At 50.1% G+C, this 25,424-nt stretch overlaps 1 protein-coding gene and 1 non-coding gene across 2 annotated transcripts in view; both read right to left on the bottom strand.

The window, feature by feature from the left end:
* The window catches only part of BSN (bassoon presynaptic cytomatrix protein), an 81,462-nt gene that overhangs the window by 30,800 nt on the left and 25,238 nt on the right, over nucleotides 1–25,424 (bottom strand). Inside the window, exon 2 of the mRNA XM_040995011.1 lies at nucleotides 4,346–4,754. Within this exon, the coding sequence (XP_040850945.1) occupies nucleotides 4,346–4,754 (409 nt within the window). The remainder of the gene's footprint in view (nucleotides 1–4,345; nucleotides 4,755–25,424) is intronic.
* Nucleotides 6,382–6,489, bottom strand: LOC121166194. The gene has a single exon (XR_005885357.1). It is a non-coding gene; the product is annotated as a U6 spliceosomal RNA (small nuclear RNA).

Below are 25,424 nucleotides of genomic sequence, written 5' to 3'. Positions count from 1 at the left end.
GAGCAAGGCTGCAGGCTGCAGTGGAGGGATCTGGGCTGAACTCACAGCACCACCCCCAAACCATCTGGTGCCCTGGCCCTTGCTGGAAAGGAGTGGGATGCAGGCAGTAGCATGGGAGGCATGGAGTCTTCCCACACCATCCACCCTGGGCAACTGTCTAGGCTCCAAGCTTGCCACTGGGTAGCAGGAGGAGGTGTGGTGGTTTAAGCATCCTTAGCTTGATATCAGGAAAAGTCCAGGCCTTGGAGTGCAGGAGGGAAGATCATGTTCACCCTTTTGTAGTTTTTCTAGAGGGGCTTCTCTGTGATTCCAACAAGAGTAGGGAGAGTGAGAGGCCCAGATGGGTGCCTGACCCGGAAGGTTGGATACAGGGTAGCAGTCCTGCTGCTTCCTTCCTCTGGGGCAGAGGGTGGGCCTACCACACACAGACTGCAGCATCCCTGGAGTGGCACCTCGGCAGGACTCTGCTGACATGCCTGCCTCTGCCCTGTACTCACCAGGGGAAACTGCTCTACAGGTATAGGAGTTGTAGGCTGGGGTGTGCTGCCAGTACTGCCCTGAGAGGGGTGGGAGACCCCTGAGGGACTAGCAGAAGCAGGTTGGGTGTGGTGCTCTGCATACTCCCCAAAAGCTCATCCCCAGCCCTGATGCTCTGAGATCTTTCCCCTACCCAGCAGGCTCATGCTCAGGCCCTGCCTCCTACTCCCAGCCAACTGGGTGTCTGACAGAGGCCTGACAGGGACAACCTGGGCTACCTCCTGGTGGAGACTTGTGGGCAGGACCAAATATAAACTGCTCAAAACTGGAGAGGTGGACAGACAGCCTGAGCATCAGCAAAACCTGGGCTCCTGCTTCCCCCTCAAAGAAATCTGATGTCCATGGAGCCTAAAGTCTTTTTCAAAACCCCACATGTAGGTAGAGAAGGGGGAACACTACTATCTCACACTCTCCTGACACTGGGCACTTCTGTGCCAATACATTATCAGAAGGAAGGTCTCTCGTGGGCGCAGAGACAGGCAGATAAAAAAGAAGAACACCTCTGTCTCATGGTTTTGGCAGCAGGTGAAACTGCTCATGTGCCCTGAACTGCTGTGACTGCAGAACTCCAGGAGAAAGGGTCTCTACCAAGGAGCATGGCTGGCATAGCCCCATTTGCTCCGAGCCAGCCTCAGCCTGGGCATACACATGGACTATGGATGGGTGGAATGGTGCTGAGAATCCCTGGGGGAAAGTTGGAGACAGCTAAAGGCTCTGGGTTCACAGATCTTCTGGTCTAAAATGAGCCAGAATAAATGGAGCCTTTCTAAGACCCAGTCTTCCTGTTTGCACTCAGTTCATTCCGCAGTTCTGCTACAGTCTTAACACTCAAACCAAATAGAGCACATGTCCACACCTTCTCCTGTCTGCCTAGCCTCGGTGCTGGAGAGGTGAACGCCACAAGTGGGTGAGGGCTGAAGCCCTTCAGCAATGCCAGGGCTCATGAAAGAAGCCCGAGTTTGCCAATCAAAAAAACTGTGATTTCCAATCTCACACACTACTTCTCACACACTGCCACATGAGGCTGATGGTGCCACCTGTGTGAGATTCTTGTCTCCAGACCTGGTCTGCTGCTTCAACAGCACCAGGTAAAGTGCCAGGACCCTGCCAGATGCTATGTGAGCACTTCCCACAGCACCAAGTTCTTCCTTTCCCTCTCCCTTCTGCTCTCATACCACACAACAGTTCCACCACAAGCCTGGGCAGCCAACTTGGCTTGGTTTACAAACCACTCCCTGCATTTCTGCTTGGTCACACGTGCACCAAATTCATTTTTCATTTTTTTTTTCTTCCCCAAAGATCCAAGACTAGCTTCTCTGGCAAACTTGGAGAGGCTCTGAAACTCTCATGTCACTTGTGTGGCATTGGGCCCTCTTTGGTACTGCTAAAGCCCTCCAGTCAGCAGAAAGTTGAGGAACCGAGGAGCAGTACATCTGCTGATGGTCTTTGGCTGTGGGCCCTGGGCTGCCAGGCCTCTTCCACCAGTCCCAGGGATATGCTCCACCCTGCCAAAAGGCCCCCCATTGGCCAGGTATACAGTGTTCCTACCCTTTCTACTCTAATTGGACCACTCCTGAAGAGTGAGAAACTGAGAAAGAAGTGAGTGCTCCAGTTGAGTTTGCTGATAAAGGGCACACTCCATGCCCCGCTGCCACCTAGACACACCTGACATCAGAAACAGCCCCCTGGACATGCCCAGAACCTTAGGCTGGGCAGAAGCTCAGGCCACAAAACAAACATGCCTGGGAACAGCTTTCCTGGCTAACATGACATCAAGCTCGAGGTGGTCAAAAACAGATGTGTTCTGAGCAGGATGAGTCTAGCCGCAAATGTGCAAGCCAAACCTGCAAACCTACTTCCTCGTCATGCAGGAGCCACCAGAGTGTGGCTCTGTGCTGAGCAGTGTGATGTGGGAACGATGCTTTACTGTGCCTCAGGAAAATTATGTGTCCTGAGCAGGAAAGCCAACTATGGAGAAGCAGAGGTTCTGCCTGGGGACTACAGAGGGAAAGAGGTGTGGACAGAGGACTAGGTCAGCATTTCCCAAACTGGGTGCTGTAGGGCTGTGGCCCCTGAGAGGCACCCAGATGGTAAGTTCAAGAGCTCAGTGATGCTCCTTGAGATGTAGAAAGCCCCAAGGAATCTTATGGCAAAGAGCCACTTCACCTGTGTAGCCCAGCGTTTGCTTCAAGCATTGGCTTTTTCACCAACTGCGGTGGTTCTGCAGTGAGTTTGAGTCTGCCTTGCCTCATGGCCCGGAGCCATGGCTTCCTCTCCACACGGTGAGGCAGATGGACCAAGCAGCTTCAGGGCCCTCCTACTCTGATGTTTTTCCAGGCACAGCCAAAAGCTGGCTCCCGCCCACCTAGCCAAGGTCCTGGGTTTGAGGGCGCCTGGAGGCAGAGGCTATGGTGGGAGGAAGGCTGGGATGGGCTCCAGGAACTGGTGGGATGCAGAGGGCAAGGCTAGTACAGAGAAGGGATGCCCTGCAGTGGCATGGGCCAGCTGCCAAGCCTCCTTGCTCCCATGAGACCAGGTGCTTCTGGCAGAAACACATAGGCGAGCATCCCCAACCTCCATCTCACTGTTCTAAATACTGAAAGGCAAACACTTATCTAACTGATGGGCGCGGGGATGGGCCTGTTTCTAATCACAGATGCAATAATCACGAGCACACACGCCTCCTCAGGAAGCCTCCACACTCCAGGAGCGACTCCAAAGCACTGAGTCATCGCCCCACACCGCTAGCTCCTTCCTTGGAATCTCACACTTACCTCTTGCAAACCACACGTCCCACACCCACAGCACCTCCTGGCATATATAGACCCTGACCCGTGAACAATTATTCTCACTCAATCCCTCTCCCACAGGGTCCAAACAGCCCTAGCTGCTGGAAATTGCAGAGGAGGCCAGGCCTGTGCCGGCAGTCAGCTGCTTTCCATACTACCCAAGAGGGAGAGGCAGAGGTTTCCATGGCTTGTCCTGGAGGAGTCGGGGGAAGTGAGGAAAGATACTCAGCTCACTTCAAATCGACGTCCACAGCTCACCCCACACAGAGGAGCACTTAGCTTCCAGGTCAAAAAAGAGCCCTTTGTGGGGTGTGGCAAGGCGTCTCCCAGCATCCGGAATGAAGCTTAGTGGGGGTAAGGCTGTGGAATTGAATGCCTCGGGGAAAAGGAGGTCAAACCCAAGGGAATGGTCCTGTGATGGCCTATTGGTGAACTTGGGACACTGACACCCGTTTGTGCTTGGCACTCAGCCAGAGCTTGAGCTGCTGCTCTGTCCCCTCCAGCCCAAAAGTCCAGAGAAGGAACGTCTGAGCCCACCTGGAAGGCAGGACTTAGCGAAGCTGTCTCTGGCTAATCATGGGCTCCTGGGAGCCCTGCCCCAAACACCTTGCTCTCCCCACCTCCAGCATCCCCTCAAGGACCGACTATCAGAGAGGTAGGGCTATCTGTCTCCCTTTGGGCCTTCTAGCCACTCATGGCCCTCTCCAAATGAGCATCTATTGGGAAAGAATGATCTAAGACTGTCTTTGGCCTTCTCCAAGACCATTTGTCCAGGTCAAACCTGGACTAGGAAGGAAGGCACTTCTTCTCTGAGACCCGAACAAGCATTCAAGGGATGCAGGAATCCCTCCAGAAATGCAAGGCCACACCTTATAGCCAACACCACTCTTGCCCCCAGAAGACACAGATGCTGGTGGCCAAGGAAAATGGCTGGGAAAGGAGTTGAGGAAAGGGGAAGGGAGAGGAGAGGCATGACCATGAGGCAGGGACGGAAGGGTGCTGGTGCACAGGGTGTTTACCTGGGTGAGATGAGGGTTGGGGTTGAACCCACACTGGTTGCAGACCTTGCTGTGACACTGGGTGCAGGTGTTGAAGTTTGGCTGGCTGGGGGTCGATGTGAGGTCCGAGGTCTTGCATATGGGACACAGAGTGCTGCTGGGAAGAGGGGCAATCTGGGGCACAGAGTAGGGTGATGTCGGGGTGCTGCCCCTGTCCGGCGACACCGAGGGGGACCGCCCTGTTCTCTGTGTCCTGCTGTCTACCTGCAGCGTCCTGCGTGGGCCATCAGCCTCCTGGCCTGCTGGGCCCTGTGCCCTTGTCTCCCGTGGGCTCTCACGGCCAGGAGCAGCAGTAGAAGCCTGCTTCGGGGTTGGGGAAGCTGCTCTCTGGCTACCCACAGGCTCCTTGGAGTCCAGTCTCCGGGAAATGCTGAAATGACATCAAAAACAACTGTGTTAGAAACACATCTTAGAGAAGCAGCCTGCAGAAGCTCTAGCACGTAATGCCACCACACTGCCATGCTCCAGCCACACCTCATCCTCACGCCATGGCATAACCCAGCTCCCATTCTCTGCTTCATGAGTGGCCCCTCTTACATGTTCATAGGCTGCAGATCCTAAGGATCTGGGGCTGGCTGACATTTCTAAAAAGATTTATTTACTTGTTTATTGGAAAGGCAAAGCAATAGAGAGAGAGCGAGAGAGAGAGAGAGAGACAGAGAGTCGGCCATTTACTGGCTCACTCCTCAAATGGCAGCAATAGCCAAGTCAAAGCCAGGAGCCAGGAATTCTACCCTGGCCACCCACAATAGACAGCAGGGCCCCAGCCCTTGGGCCATTTTCTGTCACCTTCCAAGGTGCATTAGCAGGAAGCTGGATCAGAAACAGGGCAGGAAAAAAAAGTAGGGCAGCCAGGACTCTAATCTGCACTCTGATATGGGATGTCAGCAGCTTTACCAGATGCACCACAATGCTGGCCCTCTCAGCTGCATTTTAGTAAGTTCCAAAACTCTGGTCTGCAGATTGAATTTTGAGACCCACCAGACCAAATAACCTCAAGGGCCTTCCATGGACCACAGCCTGGGTCCATGGAATCAACCCCTGCCAATTCCACACAATGGAAACATAAAGAGAGATTTTAGAATTTGGACCCTAGATGGGATCACATCAGATTTTGTGGAGGAAACCTCTTTGCACTGATATTTTCCCAATACCAATGTGAATCCAATAAACTGTCCAAGTTCAGAGCTACTGCCCTGGAAGGTCTACTGCCTCTGATCTGTCCCCTTCTGAGGCTGATCCCAGACAGCCAGGAAAAGCAGCACATGCTAATGCCCAGTTAAGGCCATCTACAGCAAGGACATTTATACACAGAGTATGTGTGATGCCAAACCAAGTCTATCACGACAGAATGAGAGTAACTATTCCACTGGTGTGAGGCTGGGTCAGGTTGAGTTTGGGGTCCAGTCCTTGAGAAGCCACTGGCCTGGCTGCAGGAGCTGATAGTTGGACAGTTTAATAAAAAGCAAAAAACCATCAGATGAAAATGCAATCCCCTTATCTTCTTTCTTCTTTGACCAAAATTAAGCTCATTTTCTGCCATTTTTTTTTTTCTTATCCAACTTGAAAGAGACTGAACACAGGAAGCCAAGGCAATGCTTCCCATTGCTTCTCTGAAATTCTCTATTCACCTCAGTGTGTTTACCTAGGTGGAGTCAGGACAGACACGTTGAGAGCAACTGCAGGAGCCGCAGCTGCCTGGGAAGGAGCCTGCCTTGGCCCACCCACCCCCATTTCTCAAGTCCTTGCAGGGTCTGCCCTCAGCGGAAAATGACACCGAGGGGGACCGCCCTGTTCTCTGTGTCCTGCTGTCTACCTGCAGCGTCCTGCGTGGGCCATCAGCCTCCTGGCCTGCTGGGCCCTGTGCCCTTGTCTCCCGTGGGCTCTCACGGCCAGGAGCAGCAGCAGAATCCTGCTTCGGGGCTGGGGAAGCTGCTCTCTGGCTACCCACAGGCTCCTTGGAGTCCAGTCTCCGGGAAATGCTGAAATGACATCGAAAACTCACCAAAAACATCCAGGAGGTAAACTGTCATCCTTACGTAGGGACTATGCTAATCCTTTCTGTATTGTTCCAATTTTAGTATAAGTGTCACCAGAGAGAGCACCTCAGGGGGCAAATGCTAGGAGTGTCATCATCGATCAGGGGAAGAGGTGGGGAGCCCCCTTCAGGAGGTTCAGCCCAACTTACTCCAAAATGGGTCTCCCTTATGAGAAAGTAGGGTGGAGATATACTTCAGTCCAAAAAAAAAAAAAAAAAGACTTTCAGAAAAGAGGCACATTATCAAATGACCAGCAAACATCCCTTCCATCCTTCCATCAACCACCAACGTGCCCCTAACCATGTATTCACAGCTCTGCCATTTCCTTCGGTAGTAAGACAACTGGAGTCAGAGCCTAAGCTCTCTGAGCCACCCTTGCCCCCAGCTGTGGGGCACAGGTTGGTGGGGGCCATGTAACCTTGGTCTCCATTCACATTGTGGTCTCCTCACAGTGTCTCAGTAGACTGACATAGATAGATATCTAGGTATCCTAAAGAAATATTTCCTGTTTGGTTAAATTAATAGTTCCCCCCTTTTTTCACTTAAATTATTTGGGGGCTGTAATTTAAAAGCAGTCCTTGAAAACTAATCAGAAGCAACTGAGCATCCTTTATAATACATGAATGGGTTACAACAGCCCTCTCCCCAGGCTTCTGAGAAACATAGCAATTTCTACTTTATCTGGGTTGACTGGGAGTGATGGGCAGTGTTCCGTACACACAGTGACTTCTGACTTGAAGACTGCATCACAGCGCAATCTTTCTGGGTATATTCTCTCCAGAGCCATGCCTGGGGCAAACCCAATGCCTAATGGGTAGTTCCCTGAATGGATGGGCCCCGCAGAGCAGTCAGTGAGATGTGACCCCAAAGTATGATGGAGCTGAGGAAACATGGCTAGGGCCCAGCCCAGCTTTTAGCCCTTGTCTGGAGAGGACGCTATGTAGACACAATTCCAGGTGACCTCTCTGGCTGCTGGCCCCACACCCAGCTTCACGTCAGATATGTTCCTGCTGACCGTCACAGTGGTAACACCACCACAAGACATCTGTCTCACAAGAAATGTAAAGCCTAACAGAAAATCCATTGGGTAAGAGACCACATCGCTCATTTCATAGACAAAGAAATCACAACACGTGCATGTTAAGAAGCTTGCAGAGCTGCCCCAAATTTCAAGTAGCACATCTGGGATTCTAACATCCAGTTTGCTTGTCCATGTCCTTACCCACTGTCCTACACTCTCCAGGGAGCAAGCATAACTGTGAGAGGGTGATAAGCAATGATGGTTAAGTTCTTTGGATTCTTGTTCCTTTTTTCCCTAGAGAGGAAATGGTCTCTGACCATTCTGTTCCCCACCGCATTCTCACACCCAATGTAATGCACCCAAAAGGGGCACAGAAAGGTGTGTGAATAGCACAGTGAGCCACAAAGCAATGCCAAGTTTAGGTAGTGACATCATTCAGTCATAGCTATTTTGCCTGCAGTGTGCTCAGTAACACAGAGAGACTCACGGAGAAAATGACTCTAATACCAGACAGTTGTTCCTCTGTTTGCTCAGGCATTTGTTCAGTCTTTCTATTTTTCATATACATTTATGGACTTCTGGACTAGCTCTAGGCCCTGTGATAGGCTTTGATAGTAGGAAGGAGTCATCTCTCTTATAATGGGGTGTAGAGCCATAGGTATTTGTTGTGTTGTTACTCTCCACATCTTATACATATTTTATAAGTCTCCTTACATTCTTGATAAATGTCTATTCAATATTTAATTAAAACACATTTTTAAAAAAGTGAATCAGTCAGGGCTCCAGCCCTCTGGGGCATCCAACCCAGAGCAGAGACAGATGTGCAAACAAATCACCACTCCAGAGGATGGGCAAAAGCCTCAGAGGGCTTTAAGGACATGGAGACATCCGAACCAAGTGTCCTGAAGTACAAGCTGTGTTCCTCAGGTGCAGGGAAGGCACACACAAAGGCCCAGAGACAAGTCAGAGCATGTTCTGTCTGGATGATTGTGCAAGGCAAGCATGGCTGAGGTGAGCCATTGCTATTTCCAGCATCTAGAATAGCTCCTGGCTCTACTATATGGTCAAACTACTTGCATTAATTGAGAAGTTTAAAGTTAAAGTGGAAAGGGCCAGAGCAGCAGGGCCTGGAAGGGTTTCAAACAGGGCAGTGCTTGGGCCCTGTGTCAAGGAAAAGATGGGGTAGGTAGGGAAGCCAGCAAGAAGGCAGGGACCCAGGGTAGTCTGCAGGCCGAGGGGGAGCAGAGGAGCAGTTACCATGCTCCCGCTCGAGCGTACTAAACAGGGAGTCCAGGGAGAGAAGACAAGTGATGGGTGGGGAGTGTAAGAACAGGACCATGGGTTTGGGTTTGATTGTATTGAAGTTGGAGGCTGGCAATCCAGGAGACTTCGGGAGACAGGCCGTAGCATGGACTCAATTCTGATCAGTGAGGATACATTTACCTGAGAGAAGGAAACGTTAAGTTCACAGGCACTTCTCAGTGGTCAGAGACCACTGAGAGAGCCCTGTGGAAAACACCAGTATTTCTTGGGGTACAGAAGATGCCAGAAAGAGGGCAGTGGAGAATGGAGGATTAAAGAGAACAGGTTCACAGGACTAGGGGTCCCTAGGAGGCAGAGCATTCAGCAACGCCACATGCTGTGATGAGCTTACAGATCTGAAGGCTGAAAAGTGATGACAGAAAAAGGCCACACACGTGAGGCTCATACCCTGTGAACACACAGTTCCTCTCTAGCCCCACCCAGCTCGGAAGAGGTCAGCCCCCTCCTGCTGAACACAAGGCTCCAGCACTCAGCAGGGGCAGGGCTCATGTCTGTCTGGACACAAGTTCCAAAGGGACAGGCTGGAACAGCTGGAGGCTTTCACCCTAAAGGAAGAAGGGGGTGAGCCTTCTAGAAGACCTCGTTGAGAGGCAAAAATAAGCATCTCCACAAAAATATTGCTGCTGAAGCGAGAAAGGAGTAAGTGAGGCAAGGAGAGAGGAATGCCCCCAGCCGTGATCCAACCCAGGTCTGAGGAAGACCTGGCACTGCTGGGGTGAAGGACCCACATCTCCCACCATGGGGGTGGGAGGTGTCCTACAGGGAGGCCGTTAGAGGCCAGAGCTCCCTGCTGCAGCCTTGGGAGCCCTATCACGGGGAGTCTGCGGGGAGGGGCAAGGACACTGCCATGAAGCAGAAAGGTTGGCGGAGAAGGAGGGAGAAGGCGGAGTGTGAAGGAGCAGCCAGAAGACAAACAGGAGAAATCAAAATGTCTTATCAAGGGATAAATATTTTTTTAACATGGCTATAAAAAACAGAAAACATAGAAGTAGCTGGATTTCTGCCAGCTTTCCTTCCTTGTACCACTTAGGGCTATTAGCTGATCAGGAACAACAGAACCCAAAACTGTTTGTCAAAGAAGGAATTCGCCCCTGGACCACTGGAGGGCTGCTGGCGGCGCCAAGAAGAGCCACTTCCATCAGCACCCCCAGCAGACCTCCTCCCATACCACAACCACTCCTGGAGACACGATCCGGATAGTACGGATGGGAAGCTGGGCTCCCTCTGTCAGGCACCCTCATCCCCAGAAAGGCACATGGCCAACCAACAAACTGCTGAGACTGAAAGACACTTGAGAACCCAAATATGTCTGTAAGGGTACCATGACTGCCTGGTCCACTGTGGGAAACAGCCTGGAACCGCTCTGGCTGTGCTGTCACAGAGGGCCCCTGGGGCTGAAGTGACCACGAGGAGAAGCAGGGAGCTCAGAAAAGGGCCACCCTCCCCAGCCCCAGCACTACGGGAAAGAGAACCATTGGGAGGTAATGAACTGCTACTACCTCTGTTCACCAGGAAGGGAGTGAACTTAAAAAACAACAACAAAAACTTTCTCTCTAAGGCAGAGCGGCTGGAAGAGCTCCACAGCTTCAAACAAGGTTTTGATAAATTCATGATTGACCTTTCCATAATGGGCAATTACAGTGAGGCGACACCACGGGGGGCAGGGAGGACTCTGTCTTTTGAGGTCGCTCTAGTGGTCCCTGTACACTCAGAAAGAGAAGCAGAGGCTGTGGGGTGACAGGTCTGGGATCCAGGTCCCATATCCTGGGCTTCTCTTTCAGAAAGGAATATGAGAATTCAGGAAGCAGGTGCCTAAAAAAAAATCAGTTTTCACACAAGGAGGATATTCTTGACCTTTATCCCAACCCCTTCCTTGGGGACTCTTGCCATTTTTTTTAAATAAAGATTTATTTATTTTTATCGAAAAGGCAGATATACAGAGAGTAGATACACAGAGAAGCATCTTCCATCTACTGATTCACTCCCCAAATGACTGCAAGGGCCAGAGCTGAGCCAATCCGAAGCCGGGAGCCACGAGCTTCTTCCCAGTCTCCCACACAGGTGCAGGGCCCGAAGGCTTTGGATCATCCTTTATTGCTTTTCCAGGCCACAGGCAGGGAGCTGGATGGGAAGTGGAGCAGCCAGAACATGAACTGGCACCTTTATACCATCCTGGCACATGCAAGGAGAGGATTTAGCCTCTAGGCTATCACGCCAAGCCCCTGGCCTTTTTCTTGATCATGTGATCTTATCAATAAAACATGTTTGTGCATCCTCCACATAAGCAGTTCATCCACCAGTTACATGCTTAGGTACTATTAACAAAACAAGCAGAAGCGCTTGAAGGGAAGAGGTAGAAAATTGAGGTAAAAACTAAGAGTTTTCACATTTTCTGCCTTGTTTCTTCTCCCCTTGCCAGTGGATACAGGTGAGTCAGTTTAGAGGTAAAAGGCAAAGAAATGCATCAACTTCCAGGCCTCAGTCTTTAAAGGAATTCCACTGGTCTGGTCACTTAAATCTGACACTCTCCAGCCCCAGCTCTGCTCCATGGAAGGGGAATGTGACAGGGATGTCCCTGGCCATCAGAAGCTGCCCTTACCAGACTCCTCAACTGTCTGTGAGACAAAGGAGAATTTGTTGTGCTGTTGACAAAAGCACAGGGACAAGGATCTTTTTTCACACTTGATCTTAGCCAAAAGGCCAAGAAGAGATACAAGGACTTTTTTTTTCCACTTCAAATGACCAGATCCCATGTTTTTTACTTCCTTCACTTTACACTTAAAACTTTCGTATTTCTTAACTGGAAAACCTTGGGTCTTAATCTTCGTACTTCTACTTTGCTTATCCTACAATAGCCATATCATGGAATAAAATTATAAGACAAATATTTTTGCTGATAATATGACAACAAAATGAAATCAATGATTTCCTTGCAGCCCCTGGGGTGTGGAGAGGGGGATCATGGTACAGCGAGCTGAGCTGCCTGCAACTGCCAGCATCCCATATGAATGCCAGTTTGCGGTCTGGCTGCTCCGCTTCCGGTCCATTCCCTGACAACGTACCTGAGACAGTCGTGGGAGATGGCCAGGGAAGCCTGTGAGACAAGCATCTTTTGTGTCCTCAATCACAGTGCTAAGAGGCTGGCACCATGACATCTGAGCCTCCAAGGGACTGGAGTGGAGCAGGAATTGCCTTGCTAGCTGGGAAAAGTAGGTACCCATCAGTGCTCCTGACAGGATCAGCTTAAAAAAACAGAGCGCTCCAAGAGGCTGCCACCTTTTTCTCCTAACTACCCAGATTCTCAAAGCTGGGAGGGTAAGTTTCCAAGACCTAAAAGACCCCAGAGTAACCCAGAGAGCTAACTCTTCCTTGGTATAGGAGGGACAAAGCACTACATTTGCCTAGTGACAGACCCTGTACTGGGGTATACATGCAATCACACCTCTCCTCAGGAACAGCCACAAGAAGGAACAACTAGTGTAAACAGGCTGCCCATCACTTCCACGCATCCTTTTCACTCAGAAACATCTGGAAGGACTCTTCCTTGTGGCCAAACAGGAAGCTTGCAGCAGGCTCCAGTCAGCCTGTCTGGACCAGCAGAGAACACATTGAAGGCAGTGAACACTGACTACTGTCCTGGTGCTGAAGCAGAAAACTTAGGCATGAGACTGCAAGTGGGTCAGCAAGGAGGGAACATGGCAGGAGGACCCAGGGGAAACCAGAGCTACTGCCAGCCAAACAGGACAGACCACCAGGAGTCATGGAGCAAGGTGGAAGCCGGTCCAGAACTGCAACAACAGCAAGCCCTGGGGGCCCAGTTGGTCTACAGAACTTCTCCCAGGACTGTCTGAGAGGGGTTGCTTCTTTCTAGGGCCAGCCAGTTTCTGGAATGCACAGCAAGGAAGCAAAATGAGGGGCATTCCCAGTAACCCCAGTCAGTTGGTGGTGATTGTCTGTAGAGCTGGATAAGGGAAGAAGCACTGGGAAAGACACTTGTCACAAGGCTATGAATGCCATCCATGATGGAAAACAAAATGAAACCCTTAGGCCTGCTTGGAGTGTCTCACTCAGAACTGGGTCAGTCCAAAGGGACCAGGAAGGACACAATAGTTCATGCAGTGGTCACCATTGACCTTTCCTGAATCCCATTTTCACCTCCATCTGGACGCTTTCCCAGTGTCACCAGAGCTGACTTTGGGCATCAATCAGCAGAAGCGTCAACGGCCACGAGCTCAGTGTAACTTGCAGGTTGAATATCTCCTGCACCTGGTACCTGTGGCAGGCACTGTGTGAGGGCAAGTGAGTGGTAGGTGCCATCCTCTCAGCCTAGGGGTGCCATGGTGGGGTCACTACTCCTTTGATCAAGCTTCTCTATTAATGTCTTATGAGCTCATCCACGGAAGCTTATTTGTGTGTGTGTATGTGTGTGTGTTTTATTTTCATTTTAGTTTTAAAGCAGCAAATGAGGGACAGAGATAGAAACAGAGAGCTATTCCATCCACTATTTCACTTCTCAAATGCTTGCAATAGTTGGGGCTGGTGTTGGGGCTGAGCCAGGCCACAGCCAGGGGTCAGGAACTCTGGGTCACATCCAGAGGGTGGAGGCCAGAACTCAGGTACCTGAGCCATCATCTGCCTCCTCCTGAAGAGGAGCAGCAGTGGGAAGCTGGATGGGAAGTGCAGCTGGACTCGAACCCAGGCACCTGATACGGGGTGCAAGCATCCCACCAGCATCTTTAATGGCTGCATCCCTAGGAAATTTTACTTACTGACTCATGCATTTTTAAAAGATTTATTTATTTTTGTTGGAAAGGCAGATATACAGAGAGGAGGAAGATCTTCCATCCAATGGTTCACTCCCCAAGTGGCTGCAACAGCTGGAGCTGAGCCAATCTGAAGCCAGGAGCCAGGAGCTTTTTCCAGGTCTCCCATGCAGGTGCAGGGTCCCAAAGCCTTGGGCTGTCCTGGACTGCTTTCCCAGGCAACAAGCCAGGAGCTGGACGGGAAGCAGGGCTGCAGGGATTAGAACCAGTGCCCATATGAGATCCCGGGGGGTTCAAGGCGAGGACTTTAACTGCTACGCTATCATGCCAGGCTCTCACTCATTTAAAAAGAATTCATGATAATCATCTTCTCCAAGTTCTTAAATGTCTGAACATCTCCGAGATGTTTAAATGTGAACACCTGTTTGTCCGGATATAAAATTCGGGGCTCACACTTTGTTTTCCTGCAGTTATGGTCCCTGTTTTCTGATCACTATTACTGAGGAATGCTCGGACTAGTCTTTGTCTTCAATACATAATTATTAACTCCTTTTTCCCCTCTGGACACAACAGAACTTTCTCCTCAACATTCAGTAATTTTTTTTTAAAGATTTATTTTATTTTTATTGGAAAGTCACATATACAAGAGGAGGAGAGCCAGAGAGGAAGATTTTCCATTTGTTGATTCACTCCTCAAGTGGCCACAATAGCCAGAGCTGAGGCAATCCAAAGCCAAGAGCAAGAAGCCACTTCTGGGTCTCTGTCATGGGTACAGGGTCCCAAGGCTTTGGGCTGTCCTCAGTTGCTTTCCCTGGCCACAAGTAGCGAGCTGGATGGGAAGCGGGGCTGCCAAGATTAGAACCAACACCACATGGGATCCCGATGCATGCAAGGTGAGGACTTTTAGCTGCTAGGCCACTGCGCTGGGCCCAACATTCAGTAATTTGAAAGATGTATTTCAGAGTTGAATATTCTATATCTATGTTTCCTGAAATTCAGTATTAATTCAGATTCATTTGTTCTATTTATCTCTCTGGATGTTTCTGTGTTCCCTATGGTTTGTTCTGTTTTCCGGGGATATCAGTTAAACAATATTTTGAATTTTCTTTTTCTTCCTAATGCCCTGACTCTTGGTGACTCATGGCTTTTTCCCCCTTGAGCTATCCATTGCCCATCATGCCAAGCCCCAAAACTTCAGAGATTTAAAAAAAAAAAAAAACTAGGGCCTGGTACAATAGTTCAGTGGCTCAGTGGCCTTGTACATGCTGGGATCCCATTGGGTGAGTGGTTTGTGTCCCAGCTGCTCCATTTCACATCCAGCTCCCTGCCTGTGGCCTGGGAAAGCAATAAAGGATGATCCAAAGTCTTCGGACCCTGCACCCGCATGGGAGACTGGGAAGAAGCTCGTGGCTCCCGGCTTCAGATTGGCTCAGCTCTGGCCATTATGGCCACTTGGGCAGTGAATCAGCAAATGGATCTTTCTGTCTCTCCTTCTCTCTGTTTATCTGCCTTTCTGATAAAAAAAAATAAATTATTTTTTACAAAATAAATAATTTCATTTCATTTTTCATCTACGTCAAAGGAGGAACGAGAAGGAGAGACACGGAGAAGCGATCACTGGTCACTTTCCAAATGCCTGCCAGGCTGAGACTGCCAGGCTGAAGTCAGGAGCCAGGAACTCTATCTGGGTCTCCCACACGGGTGACAGGGACCCGGGACTTAAGCTGTCATCTGCTGCCTCCCAGTGTGTGCATCCACAGGAAGCTGGATCAGAAGCAGAGTAGCTGGGACTCAAACCAGGCACCTTGATAAGCATTACATGTGTGAAAAGTGGCATCTTAACCACTACCCCTAATGCTTACACCCAAGGACTGGGTTTTAAAGAGTACAGCAAAACAACTGATTTCTTTAGTTTCTTTAGTTTGGAGGGGAGAGTGTCATGGCTTTGCAATCAGTTTCTTAATGCCCTTTTCCTTACTTGCACATCAGATTTGGACAATAGTTCACCAGCAGGAGATTCCTCAGGGAGCCAAGACAGTGAGGAATCATTCTGGGAGCCAAAAGGCTCAGAGGAGCAAAAAGAAGGGAGGCAGGTGGCCAGGCCAGACTCCCTACCCAGAGCCAAGAGCATATCCCTGAAGGGCTTTCCTGTCAGCTCCTGTGATTCTCAAACGGCCCTGAGCTGAGACACTAGAAAAAACAAAGACCCTAATCCTAGGGACTCTTTCTTTTGGGAACCCAAGAGGTTGGCATTTATCTGGATCAATCTCAGTGGGTCCTGCCCTATGGCCTATACAACATTGGGCTTTAAAGGAATTCCCAGGCCTCTCCAGTCTGCAGTGGAGAGGCACATTAGCCAGGCACTCCAGGCTAAGTAGATATATCTGTGGATTAGCAGGTCCAGCTCTGAGGGGGCACCTGGCTGGCTGGGAAAGGTTTTAGTCACCTCCCTACAGCGTTGTTGGGAGCCCTGGTCCCAGTGCCAGTTCTCTGTTCACATTTCCCTGTTTCTCTCAGGAGGCCTGCACACTTCTGCACTAAGACCCTACACAGACCTGACTTTGAGCCGTGTACTGTCCCAGTTTTTCTGGCCCGGGGCGGGGGGAAAACTTCTAAAGATAGGGAGCTCTCATCAGGAGTCGGAAGTCTGTGCAGAAAGCTAAGTCAGCTTTTCCTAAGTTCCAGTTACTGCAATTCTCTGACTACAGCCCCGTACCATGGGAACAGCGTTATGCTTGTCAGCTTTCTTCCAAATTCTGCTGCAACCAGGAAGTTGTGATAAGCTGAGAGAAAGCTGCCAGTTTTTTTGACTTGGGAGAACGTAGCCTGCCCCCAATAGGGAAGATGTCAGGAGACTGTCCCAGAACCTCACAAGTTCCTGTGCCATCTTAGGACTCAGCATTCCGCCTGCTCTGGGGGCTGCCAGGACAGTCTCAGCCCACGAAGATGGCTAAAGGCCTGCTTCACACCGGCTACGGTCAAGACACAGGAAGGAAGACAGGGATCCACGATGAACTGGCATCACTGGCACAGGAATTGGCTGAATACCTACCATGCTCAGGAGACAACCCAGAGAATGAGGTTTCCCAAAGCCCCTCAGAGCCTGAGACCCCTGGACTCCCTTGTCATAGGAGTTGGTTAGGAATCTAAACCCTACACATGGGGACAAGCTTTAACCTAGAGGTTAGGCCATGGGTTAGGATGTGCACATTCTAGACTGGTGTGCCTAGTTTTGGGTCCCAAGTCCACTCCTGATTCAGGCTCCCTGTTAATGTGAACACTTAGAATAGCAGGTGGCACCACAATTGATCGGGTTTCTCCCATTTGGGAGAACTTGGATGAGCTCTCAGCTCCTGATTTCAGCCTGGCACAGCCTTAGCTAGTATAGACTTTTGGGGAGTGAACTAGTGAATGGGCGTTCACTGTCTGCATCTCAAACACATTTAAAACTCTATTGTTGGGGGCCCGGCGCCGTGGCGCAAGTGGTTAAGGTCCTAGCCTAGCACACCCGGGATCCCATATGGGCGCCGGTTCTATCCCGGCAGCCCCACTTCCCTTCCAGCTCCCTGCCTGTGGCCCGGGAAAGCAGCTGAGGACGGCCCAAAGCTTTAGGACCCTGCACCCGCGTGGGAGACCCGGAAGAGGCTCCTGGCTTCGGATTGGCGTAGCATTGACTGTTGTGTTCACTTGGGGAGTGAATCATCGGATGGAAGATCTTCCTCTCTGTCTCTCCTTGTCTCTGTATATCCGCCTTTCCAATAAAAACATAATAAAAATAAATCTTTAAAAACAAATCTTGGGGGCCCGGCGCGGTGGCGCAAGTGGTTAAAGGTCCTCGCCTTGCACGCCCGGGATCCCATATGGGCGCCGGTTCTAATCCCGGCAGCCCCCGCTTCCCTTCCAGCTCCCTGCTTGTGGCCTGGAGAAAAGCAGTCGAGGACGGCCAAGGCTTTGGGACCTGCTCCCGCGTGGAGACCCGGAAAGGCTCCTGGCTCGGATCGGCGTAGTATCGACCCTTGCGCTCACTTGGGGAGTGAAATATCGGATGGAAGTCTTCCTTCTGTCTCTCCTCTCTGTATATCCGCCTTTCCAATAACAAAATAATAAAAATAAATCTTTAAAAAAAAAAAAAAACAAATCTTGGGCCCGGCGCGGTGGCGCAAGTGGTTAAGGTCCTCACCTTGCACGCCCGGGGATCCCATATGGGCGCCGGTTCTAATCCCGGCAGCCCCACTTCCCTTCCAGCTCCCTGCTTGTGGCCCGGCAAAGCAGTGGAGGACGGCCCAAGGCTTTGGGAACCTGCACACGCGTGGGGACCCGGAAGAGGGCTCCTGGCTTCGGATCGGCATAGTATCGGTCTGTTGGCCACTTGGGGAGTGGAATCATCGGACGGAAGATCTTCCTCTCTGTCTCTCCTCTCTGTATATCCGCCTTTCCAATGAAAAAATAATAAAAATAAATCTTTAAAAACAAATCTTAAAAATAAAAAGCACAGGTTCAGGTCCCAGGTGTTCCACCCCTGATCCAGCTCTCTGTTGCTGTGCTTGGGAAGGCTGCAGATGATGACCCACGTGTTTAGGCCTCTACCATTCACATGGGAGGTTCAGATGGAGTTCCTGGCTCCTGACTTTGGTCTGACCTGGACTTGGCTTTTATAACCATTTGGGGGAGTAAACTAGCAGATGCAAGATTGTTCTCTCTTTCTGAAGTGTCATTCTTTAAAATAAATAGATACTTGGGCCCAGCAGCGTGGCCTAGTGGTTAAAATTCTCGCCTTGAATGCGCCAGGATCCCATATGGGCGCTGGCTCTAATCCCAGCAGCTCCACTTCCCATCCAGCTCCCTGCTTGTGGCCTGGGAAAGCAGTCAAGGATGACCCAAAGCTTTGGGACCCTGCACCCACGTGGGATACCCGGAAGAAGTTCCTGGCTCCTGGCTTTGGATCGGCATAGCATCAGCCATTGCGGCCACTTGGGGAGTGAATCATCGGACGGCAGATCTTCCTCTCTGTCTCCCCTCCTCTCTATATATCTGACTTTCCAATAAATAAATAAACCTTTAAAATAAATAAATAAAATAAATAGATACATAAATGTTTAGGTAGGTGTCACATTCATAGCCACACGGTCATATTGTGCTGATTACTCTTTCTATCCGAGCAGGTATGAGTGCCATACCACCAATCCCACCCAGCAGGTGGGGCACTGTGCCGTGGCATCAGGGTTACCCCCAACCCTGGGCCCACTTGTCGGCATCCTCCTCAGCATCCTACTCAGGCAGGGACTCCTAACCTTTGCCCCTGCCAGCTTGTGCTCTATCCTCCTTCTATAAGGTCCGTCCATTACCATTCAATTCAACTTCCAAAATCTTGTTCAAGCATCCTGCCCTCTAAGACCTTCACCAAGTGTCCCAGTATCTATTACAGATCCTCAGGGCATTCCACAAGGAGGACTCCCAGGACCTTGTGGGACCTTCTCTGGTCTCCCCACTCTTGTCTGTTTGCAGTGTGATGCCAAATACCCAGACAGGACTGATGCTAAGGAGTGCTACCTGGCTGACTGCAATTGTTTATAAAGCTGTGAAGGACAACAAGAATGATTTTTTAAAAATAAAGGTCATTATCAAACATGATGCAAGATTACAGCAGGAGAAGCATCCCAACTTCTGAGCAACACCTGTGACAACATCAAGCGACACTAAGAAAGGAAAACCACCCACCACCCCTGCAGCTCTCCAGGTTTCAGCTTCACCGGGTCCACTGTCCCCCATGCCTGCCGGCTCGGTGTGCATACACGTGGCTCCTCCTCCTTTGCTGGCAGCAATGCTGTCTTTCCTCTGTGCCTTTCTTAGTTTCCCTTCTGAGGATTCACTTCCAAGAAATCTGATGCCTGTGTGTGGCACTAGGGCTCACGTCTTCCTCTCTCACTCACACTATACATGACAGGAAGGTGCTGGGGGTTCCTTTCTAGATCTCTCCTGAGGACAATTTGCCTGTCAATCCCCGGGGAGTGTGCCCAGGGAAAGATCTTGCCCAGGAGTTGCCCCTACCCTTCTTGATCCTTGCTTCCCACTCTTCCTCCCACCATTCTGCTTTCTGTGGGGAAACTGAACGTCCCTCCGCCTGGCTTAAGTCAACAGTCTCTTTCAGAAAAGTTTCTCTCCCAAGCTGACCATCAGGGGCTCCCTTGCCTATTTTCTTCCCCTTCCCAAAGTTCTGTCTGATGTCCCTACCTGCCACAGTATTTTCGAACGTCAAGAACATTAAACTCAGCAACTTAGGCTTAAATTGCATCTAGACAAAAAAACTCCAGGTAGGAACCTGTCTAGGGATTTGAGGGTAAGACTAGGACCTGAGAGAGGGCCCCATTTGGCAGCGCAGGGGCTTAAGCTGCTGCCTGAGATGCCAACATCCCATACTAGCACTAGTTCAAGTTCTGTCTGCTCCACTTCTAAGCTGGCTCCCTGATAATGTGCCTAGGAAAGATAATAGCTCAAGTATTTGGGCTGCTGCCACACAGGTAGGAAACTTGGGTGGAGTTTTTGTTTCCTGGCTTTGGGCTGAACCAGCCCTGGCCATTGCACTCATTGGGGAGTAAGCCAAGGGATAACAGATCTCTCTCCCTCTCTATCTCTGTAACTGATTTTCAAATAAATTTTTTTTTATTAAAAAAAAGCCTGAGAGAAAAGTGTGATGGATGCCATATATGCATGTTCATGCATGTGGGCATCAGAGGGTGCTGTGAACACCTATGTGGACAACATACCTGTGTGAGCATGTGAATGCACATGTGACCACATTTCCCAAGGGCAAATAGCCTGAGGGCATCAACCAGACCTGAAATGCTAAGCAGAGAGCCTGGTCCAGAGCAGGGCAGAAGGTCCAGTGCCACAAGCACAAGGAAGTACATGCCAGGGACACAGTAGGCATTGAGGGAAGCTCTTGCCTTCCTCCTTCCTTTCCTGGCTTGTAAACAAGTGGAATGGGCAGGAGGTTGGGATTTTGTTGCCAGCAGCTTGGGGAAGTGGGAAGTAATGGGAAGTCCAGGCAGCAATGCTAAGCCAAAGTGCTGGAACCATATGGCCAATGTCTAACAAGGGAAAAGAGACCAGGATCTGAGCACCAGGTTCATGCAGCAGGCTCAGGGGAGTTCTGGTCCAGCAGAACAGGCAAGTCGGGGACAGGGGGCAGAACAGACAGCCCTGTTGATGCAGAGCAGGGAACACTGCACAGTCATGCATGCCCAAGTTTCCATGTGGCAGTAGGTGAAGGGAATGTCTGAGAAAGTTGCTGGGGACCCAGGATAACTTGGGGGTTCCAGAGCATGGGGAGAGGGGACTTGGGATGGAGGATATGATAGCTGTGGTAGCTGGAAGTCCAAAATAAGAAGGAGAGATGGCAGGGATTAGGGTGTTGATGGTGGCCAGAGCAGCACAAGTATAGCTTTGTTCAACATTAGACCCCCAGCAGGAACTACAGGGTGCCTGCCATGGTTATGTTTGTTGACCCTGACTGTCCACAGTGAGCATGGCAGAGAGACCATCAGCTCATGGAACTTCCATTCTGGTTCAAAATTTGAGGGACAGACCAAAAAGACAAAGAGAGACCCAGTTCCCTCAGGGTGTGACAGGTGCTCAGAATGAGGAAGGAGGGACGCCACCCTGGTGGGTCATGGGGCACATCTGAAGACCAGAACCATGCATACAACCTGGGAGGTGCTGTGCCAAGGCGCAGGATCAGGCATTCCAGAGGGAAGCAATGGCAACACACAGGGCACCGCAAGTACATCATGGCAAGCAAGCCACATGAATAGAAGGGTGTAGAGGGGATAGCTAAAGGATGAGGGAGGCCTGGGCACAGCAGCAGCCCCTACTTCTAGGCCTTCTCATCTCAGGGCTATTGCCTGTGTATCTGGGCCAGCTGTCCACCAGGCTGCAGCCCAAAATCCCTGCAGTGTTCATGGCAGTCATGGGCAGAAGCCACCCAAATGCCCATCAGTGGGTGGCTGGAGAAACTAAACATGGGACACTTACTTGATGCAGTGGGCTTAAGCCTTACAAAAAAGGAATGCAGCTTCTGACACATGCTGCAATACAGATGAATGTTAAAGACATGCTAAGAGAAATAAATTATTTCCCAAAGGACAAATGTATCATCCCCTTGGTGAGATGAAACTAGGATAGCAAAACGCATGGAGGCAGACTTTGAAACAGTTGTTACCAGGGGCTGGGGAGTTATTACTTAACAGGTACAGAGTTCCAGTTTGGGATGACAAAGGGCTGTGCAGATGGGTGGTGGGGATGGTTCACAACAGTGTGAATTCTACACCTAAAAGTGTTGTAAATGGAACATTTAATGCAATCTATAGTTTATTATGCACACATAAAAAGACCAAACAAAAAGAATTCTTTACCAACACATGCTGTTGTATGGGTAAACTTCTAAAACATGGTGGAAGCTTATGGAACCTTGTGGAAGCCAGGCACAAGGGGACACATGCTAGGCACCAATGCTGTGGCACAGTGGCTTAAGCTGCTGTTTGGGATGCCTGCACCCACTTCTAGTTCAGCTTCCTGCTAATGCGCACCATGTAAGGCAATGGGTCCCAGCCAACATTATGGGAGACCTGAATGGAGTTCCTGGCTTCTAACTTCAGCCTTGGATATTATGGGGAGTTGGAGAATGATCTGACAGATGGAAGATATCTCTCTCTCCCTCTGCTTCTCAAATAAGCAAAATAGATAACATTTTTAAAAAGAGAAGCCTGGGGCTAGCATGGTGGTACAACAGGCTAATCCTCCACTCTGTGGCATTTCCAAGCTGTTCCACTTCTGATCCAGTTCTCTGCTTATGGCTTGGGAAGACAGAAGATAGCCCAAGATCTTGGACCCTGCAGCAACATGGGAGGCCTGGAAGAAGCTCCTGGCTCCCAGTTTCAGATCAGTTCAGCACTAGCCATTGCAGTCATATGGGGAGTGAAACAGCAGATACAAGACTTTCTCTTTCTGTCTCTATAAAATCTACCTTTCAAATAAAAATAAATAAATCATAAAAAAGAAAAGACCCCACCCACTCTCTGTCCTTCTGTGAGGACATGTGATCTCTTATACCCACTCTTGACCTGATGCTGTTAAGGCCCTTACCAGAATCTGAATCAACAGGAATTGGTCCTTCAATTTCCAACACTGTAAGCTAAATAAAGCCTCATTTATTTATTAAGTAGCCTGTCTCTGGTATTTCACTGTAGTAACAAAAAGCTGACTGTTATAAGTTTCCTGGCTGCTTGTCCTAGCAAGCCAGAAGTGGGGTGCTGGGCCCCAGCCACCCAGGGAGAGCAAGGATAGCCAATTGGGTCAGGACAATTTGCTGAGCAAACATGAGGCTCAAGGTGTAGGAAGCTTTATGGGCTGTCAGCATCTTCTGCTCTGTGCTCCTGACTCACGGTACACCTCTCTGTTTACCCTGCACAGGAGAATGATCTGTCACCGATGTGAGACCCAGGGTATGGAGGAGTGGGCCAGATTACAGGCAGGACAAGGGAATTGATGGAATGTTACCATATGCCAGGTTCTTTACATGCAGACTCTCAGTTAACCCTCACAACAGCTCCACTGTGGAGATCTAGATGAGGGAACCATGACCGAAGGAAAGGACAAGACATGCACAAGGCAAAGCTATAAGTGACACCTATGGCTCCCTTCCCCTAACCTGCACCCTTTCCCCATATGCTGTTTCCTGAATGGACTGTCTTGCTGTACCAAGGACTCAGGAGGAAGCATTGGGGCACAGCAAGCTGGAAGGAACTGAGGAAACCTATCCCTGCACTGGATGCTTCTCAGAAACTTCTGACACCCAAGTCGGTAAACTCAAGGGCACTGCCTGGAAAGAGCTGGCAGAATTTAGTGGACAAAGATCCCTTAGCTCCTGCCGCTGCCTCAACTGGCCCATCACAGGGGGCTCCCGGCAGGGGACTCAAGGCTCTCCGGAAACAAAGCCCACCTCTTCTTGTGTTAGTTGGACAAAGCTTATGCCCAACGGGGAGGGCCAGTGGTGGTGGGCTCATGGAACACCCAGTTCTCCTGTTCCCTTATAGCTCAAGCACAGAACAGAACTAGGGACCACGCAAAGACAACAGATGGAGTCCTCTCTATTTTAGCCAAATGCTCTGACTCACATAAACAATCCTGCCATTTTCAGAAATCTAATAACTACCTCTTATTGAAAAAAATTTTTTTAATTCTTCAGAAGAAAACTATGCCAGCAATAGATACAAAAACCTGGAAAACTATTCTCTTGGTGCTATTGTAAGATTAGATGTAAAGTAGGCTGCACCCAGAAGCAAGCTTCACTCTGAAGATACCCCAAGGAGCAACCATGGGAGGAAAACGGCCTCAGGGAGAACATGGCCCTCCCCAGGCCCTCCACCCCCATCCACCCTGACACTAGGGCATGGGTCTCCGTTAGCCAGACACAGTCTCATCTTTGACCTTTTCAGTCAGGACACAGATATCAACCTCAGAGAAGCCATGTTCTTACTGAGGCTGCTCTGGGTTTCCATCACTCCTACATCTCAGCCAGTCCAGGGATGCAAAGCAGAGCAGATCACTTGCGATGCAGTCAGACCCCAGAGAGCAAGAACCTCATGGAGGCCTGCAGAGGCCTTCTGGGACTACTCAGGCCCTACCAGCTGCTACCTCTTCTGTCCCTCCAATGTTCTTGTCCAGACTTCCAGGCCACTCCCCCTGGCTTCCTTGCTCTGGAGCCAGGGCCTTCTCTTCCTGCCTTCTTCTTGGAGAACCTGTCTGCCTCCCCAGAGTGGTTTCTCTGATAAGAGCTGGAGCTGCCTTTAGCACAGACACTAAGGAACAAGAACTGGGGCTTTGGGTTCTGTCTTAACTGAATCCTGAAGTCGGCTCTTCACTTCTTCTTACTCATTTTCTGCATGCCATTCTGTTTTAGATCCAACATGAATTTCTGGGCTTACAACAACCTTTACTTATGTCCAGCGTCCCAAGCTCCCCTTTCCCATGCATGTCACATAACCATCACCAGGAGAATTTTCCTAACAAACAAAGCAATCTCCAGTAGCTCCTCTGCTAGTGTTATACTCAGGTCTAAACCCTTCTGTCTGTCATTCTAGGCCACTGGTCTTTACAATCTCACTCAGCCTTATATTCATAAGTCCATCAGCTCAGCCCTCCCTTCTAGCCAGTCTGGCCACCTCACAGTCAAAGTACATCCCAAAAATAACTGTTCTTTTGTCATTTTCCTTATCTGGAGGCCAGTCTCTACCTCATCCACCTGCTCCAAGCCAGGATCAAGGTCCAGTCCCTCAAAGCTTAGGCTCAAACCACTTACTCAAGATGCATCTCACAGCCCCTCCCTCTCCTAATGCACTGGCATAGTTGTAGGGATAATCTACCCACCATTTTAGCCTTAAATCATGTGTTACACCCCAAGTTTGCTGATCATGAGCTGACTGCCTCTTACTGAGGAGTCTAGCTTTCACTGCCAAGGGCCAGTGTCTGTGCAATACTCAGCAGCAGACCAGGGACCAAAAGCACACAACAGCTTGCCTCAGTGCTTCTGCAGGGGAACAAATACAAGATGTTTTGCTTGTTTCTAATCCACTGGGCAAATCCTTAACAACAGACATAAAGCTATTCACCAAGCGTTAGTCTCAGGATCCATATAGAGTAAACACAGATTGATGAGAAAGAATAATGCCTGGCTTTATATTGAATTACACTATATTTAAAAGCAACTTGGGGAGCTCGGCGGCATGGCCTAGCGGCTAAAGTCCTTACCTTGAACACGCCGGGATCCCATATGGGCGCCGGTTCTAATCCCGGTAGCTCCACTTCCCATCCAGCTCCCTGTTTGTGGCCTGAGAGAG

This window comes from Ochotona curzoniae, unplaced genomic scaffold (genome assembly GCF_017591425.1).
Source record: "Ochotona curzoniae isolate NIBS_2020 unplaced genomic scaffold, NIBS_Ocur_1.0 contig_908, whole genome shotgun sequence".
Taxonomy (NCBI): Eukaryota; Metazoa; Chordata; class Mammalia; order Lagomorpha; family Ochotonidae; genus Ochotona; species Ochotona curzoniae.
Note: the sequence above shows the minus strand (reverse complement) of the source record. Positions and strands in the feature narration are given on the sequence as shown.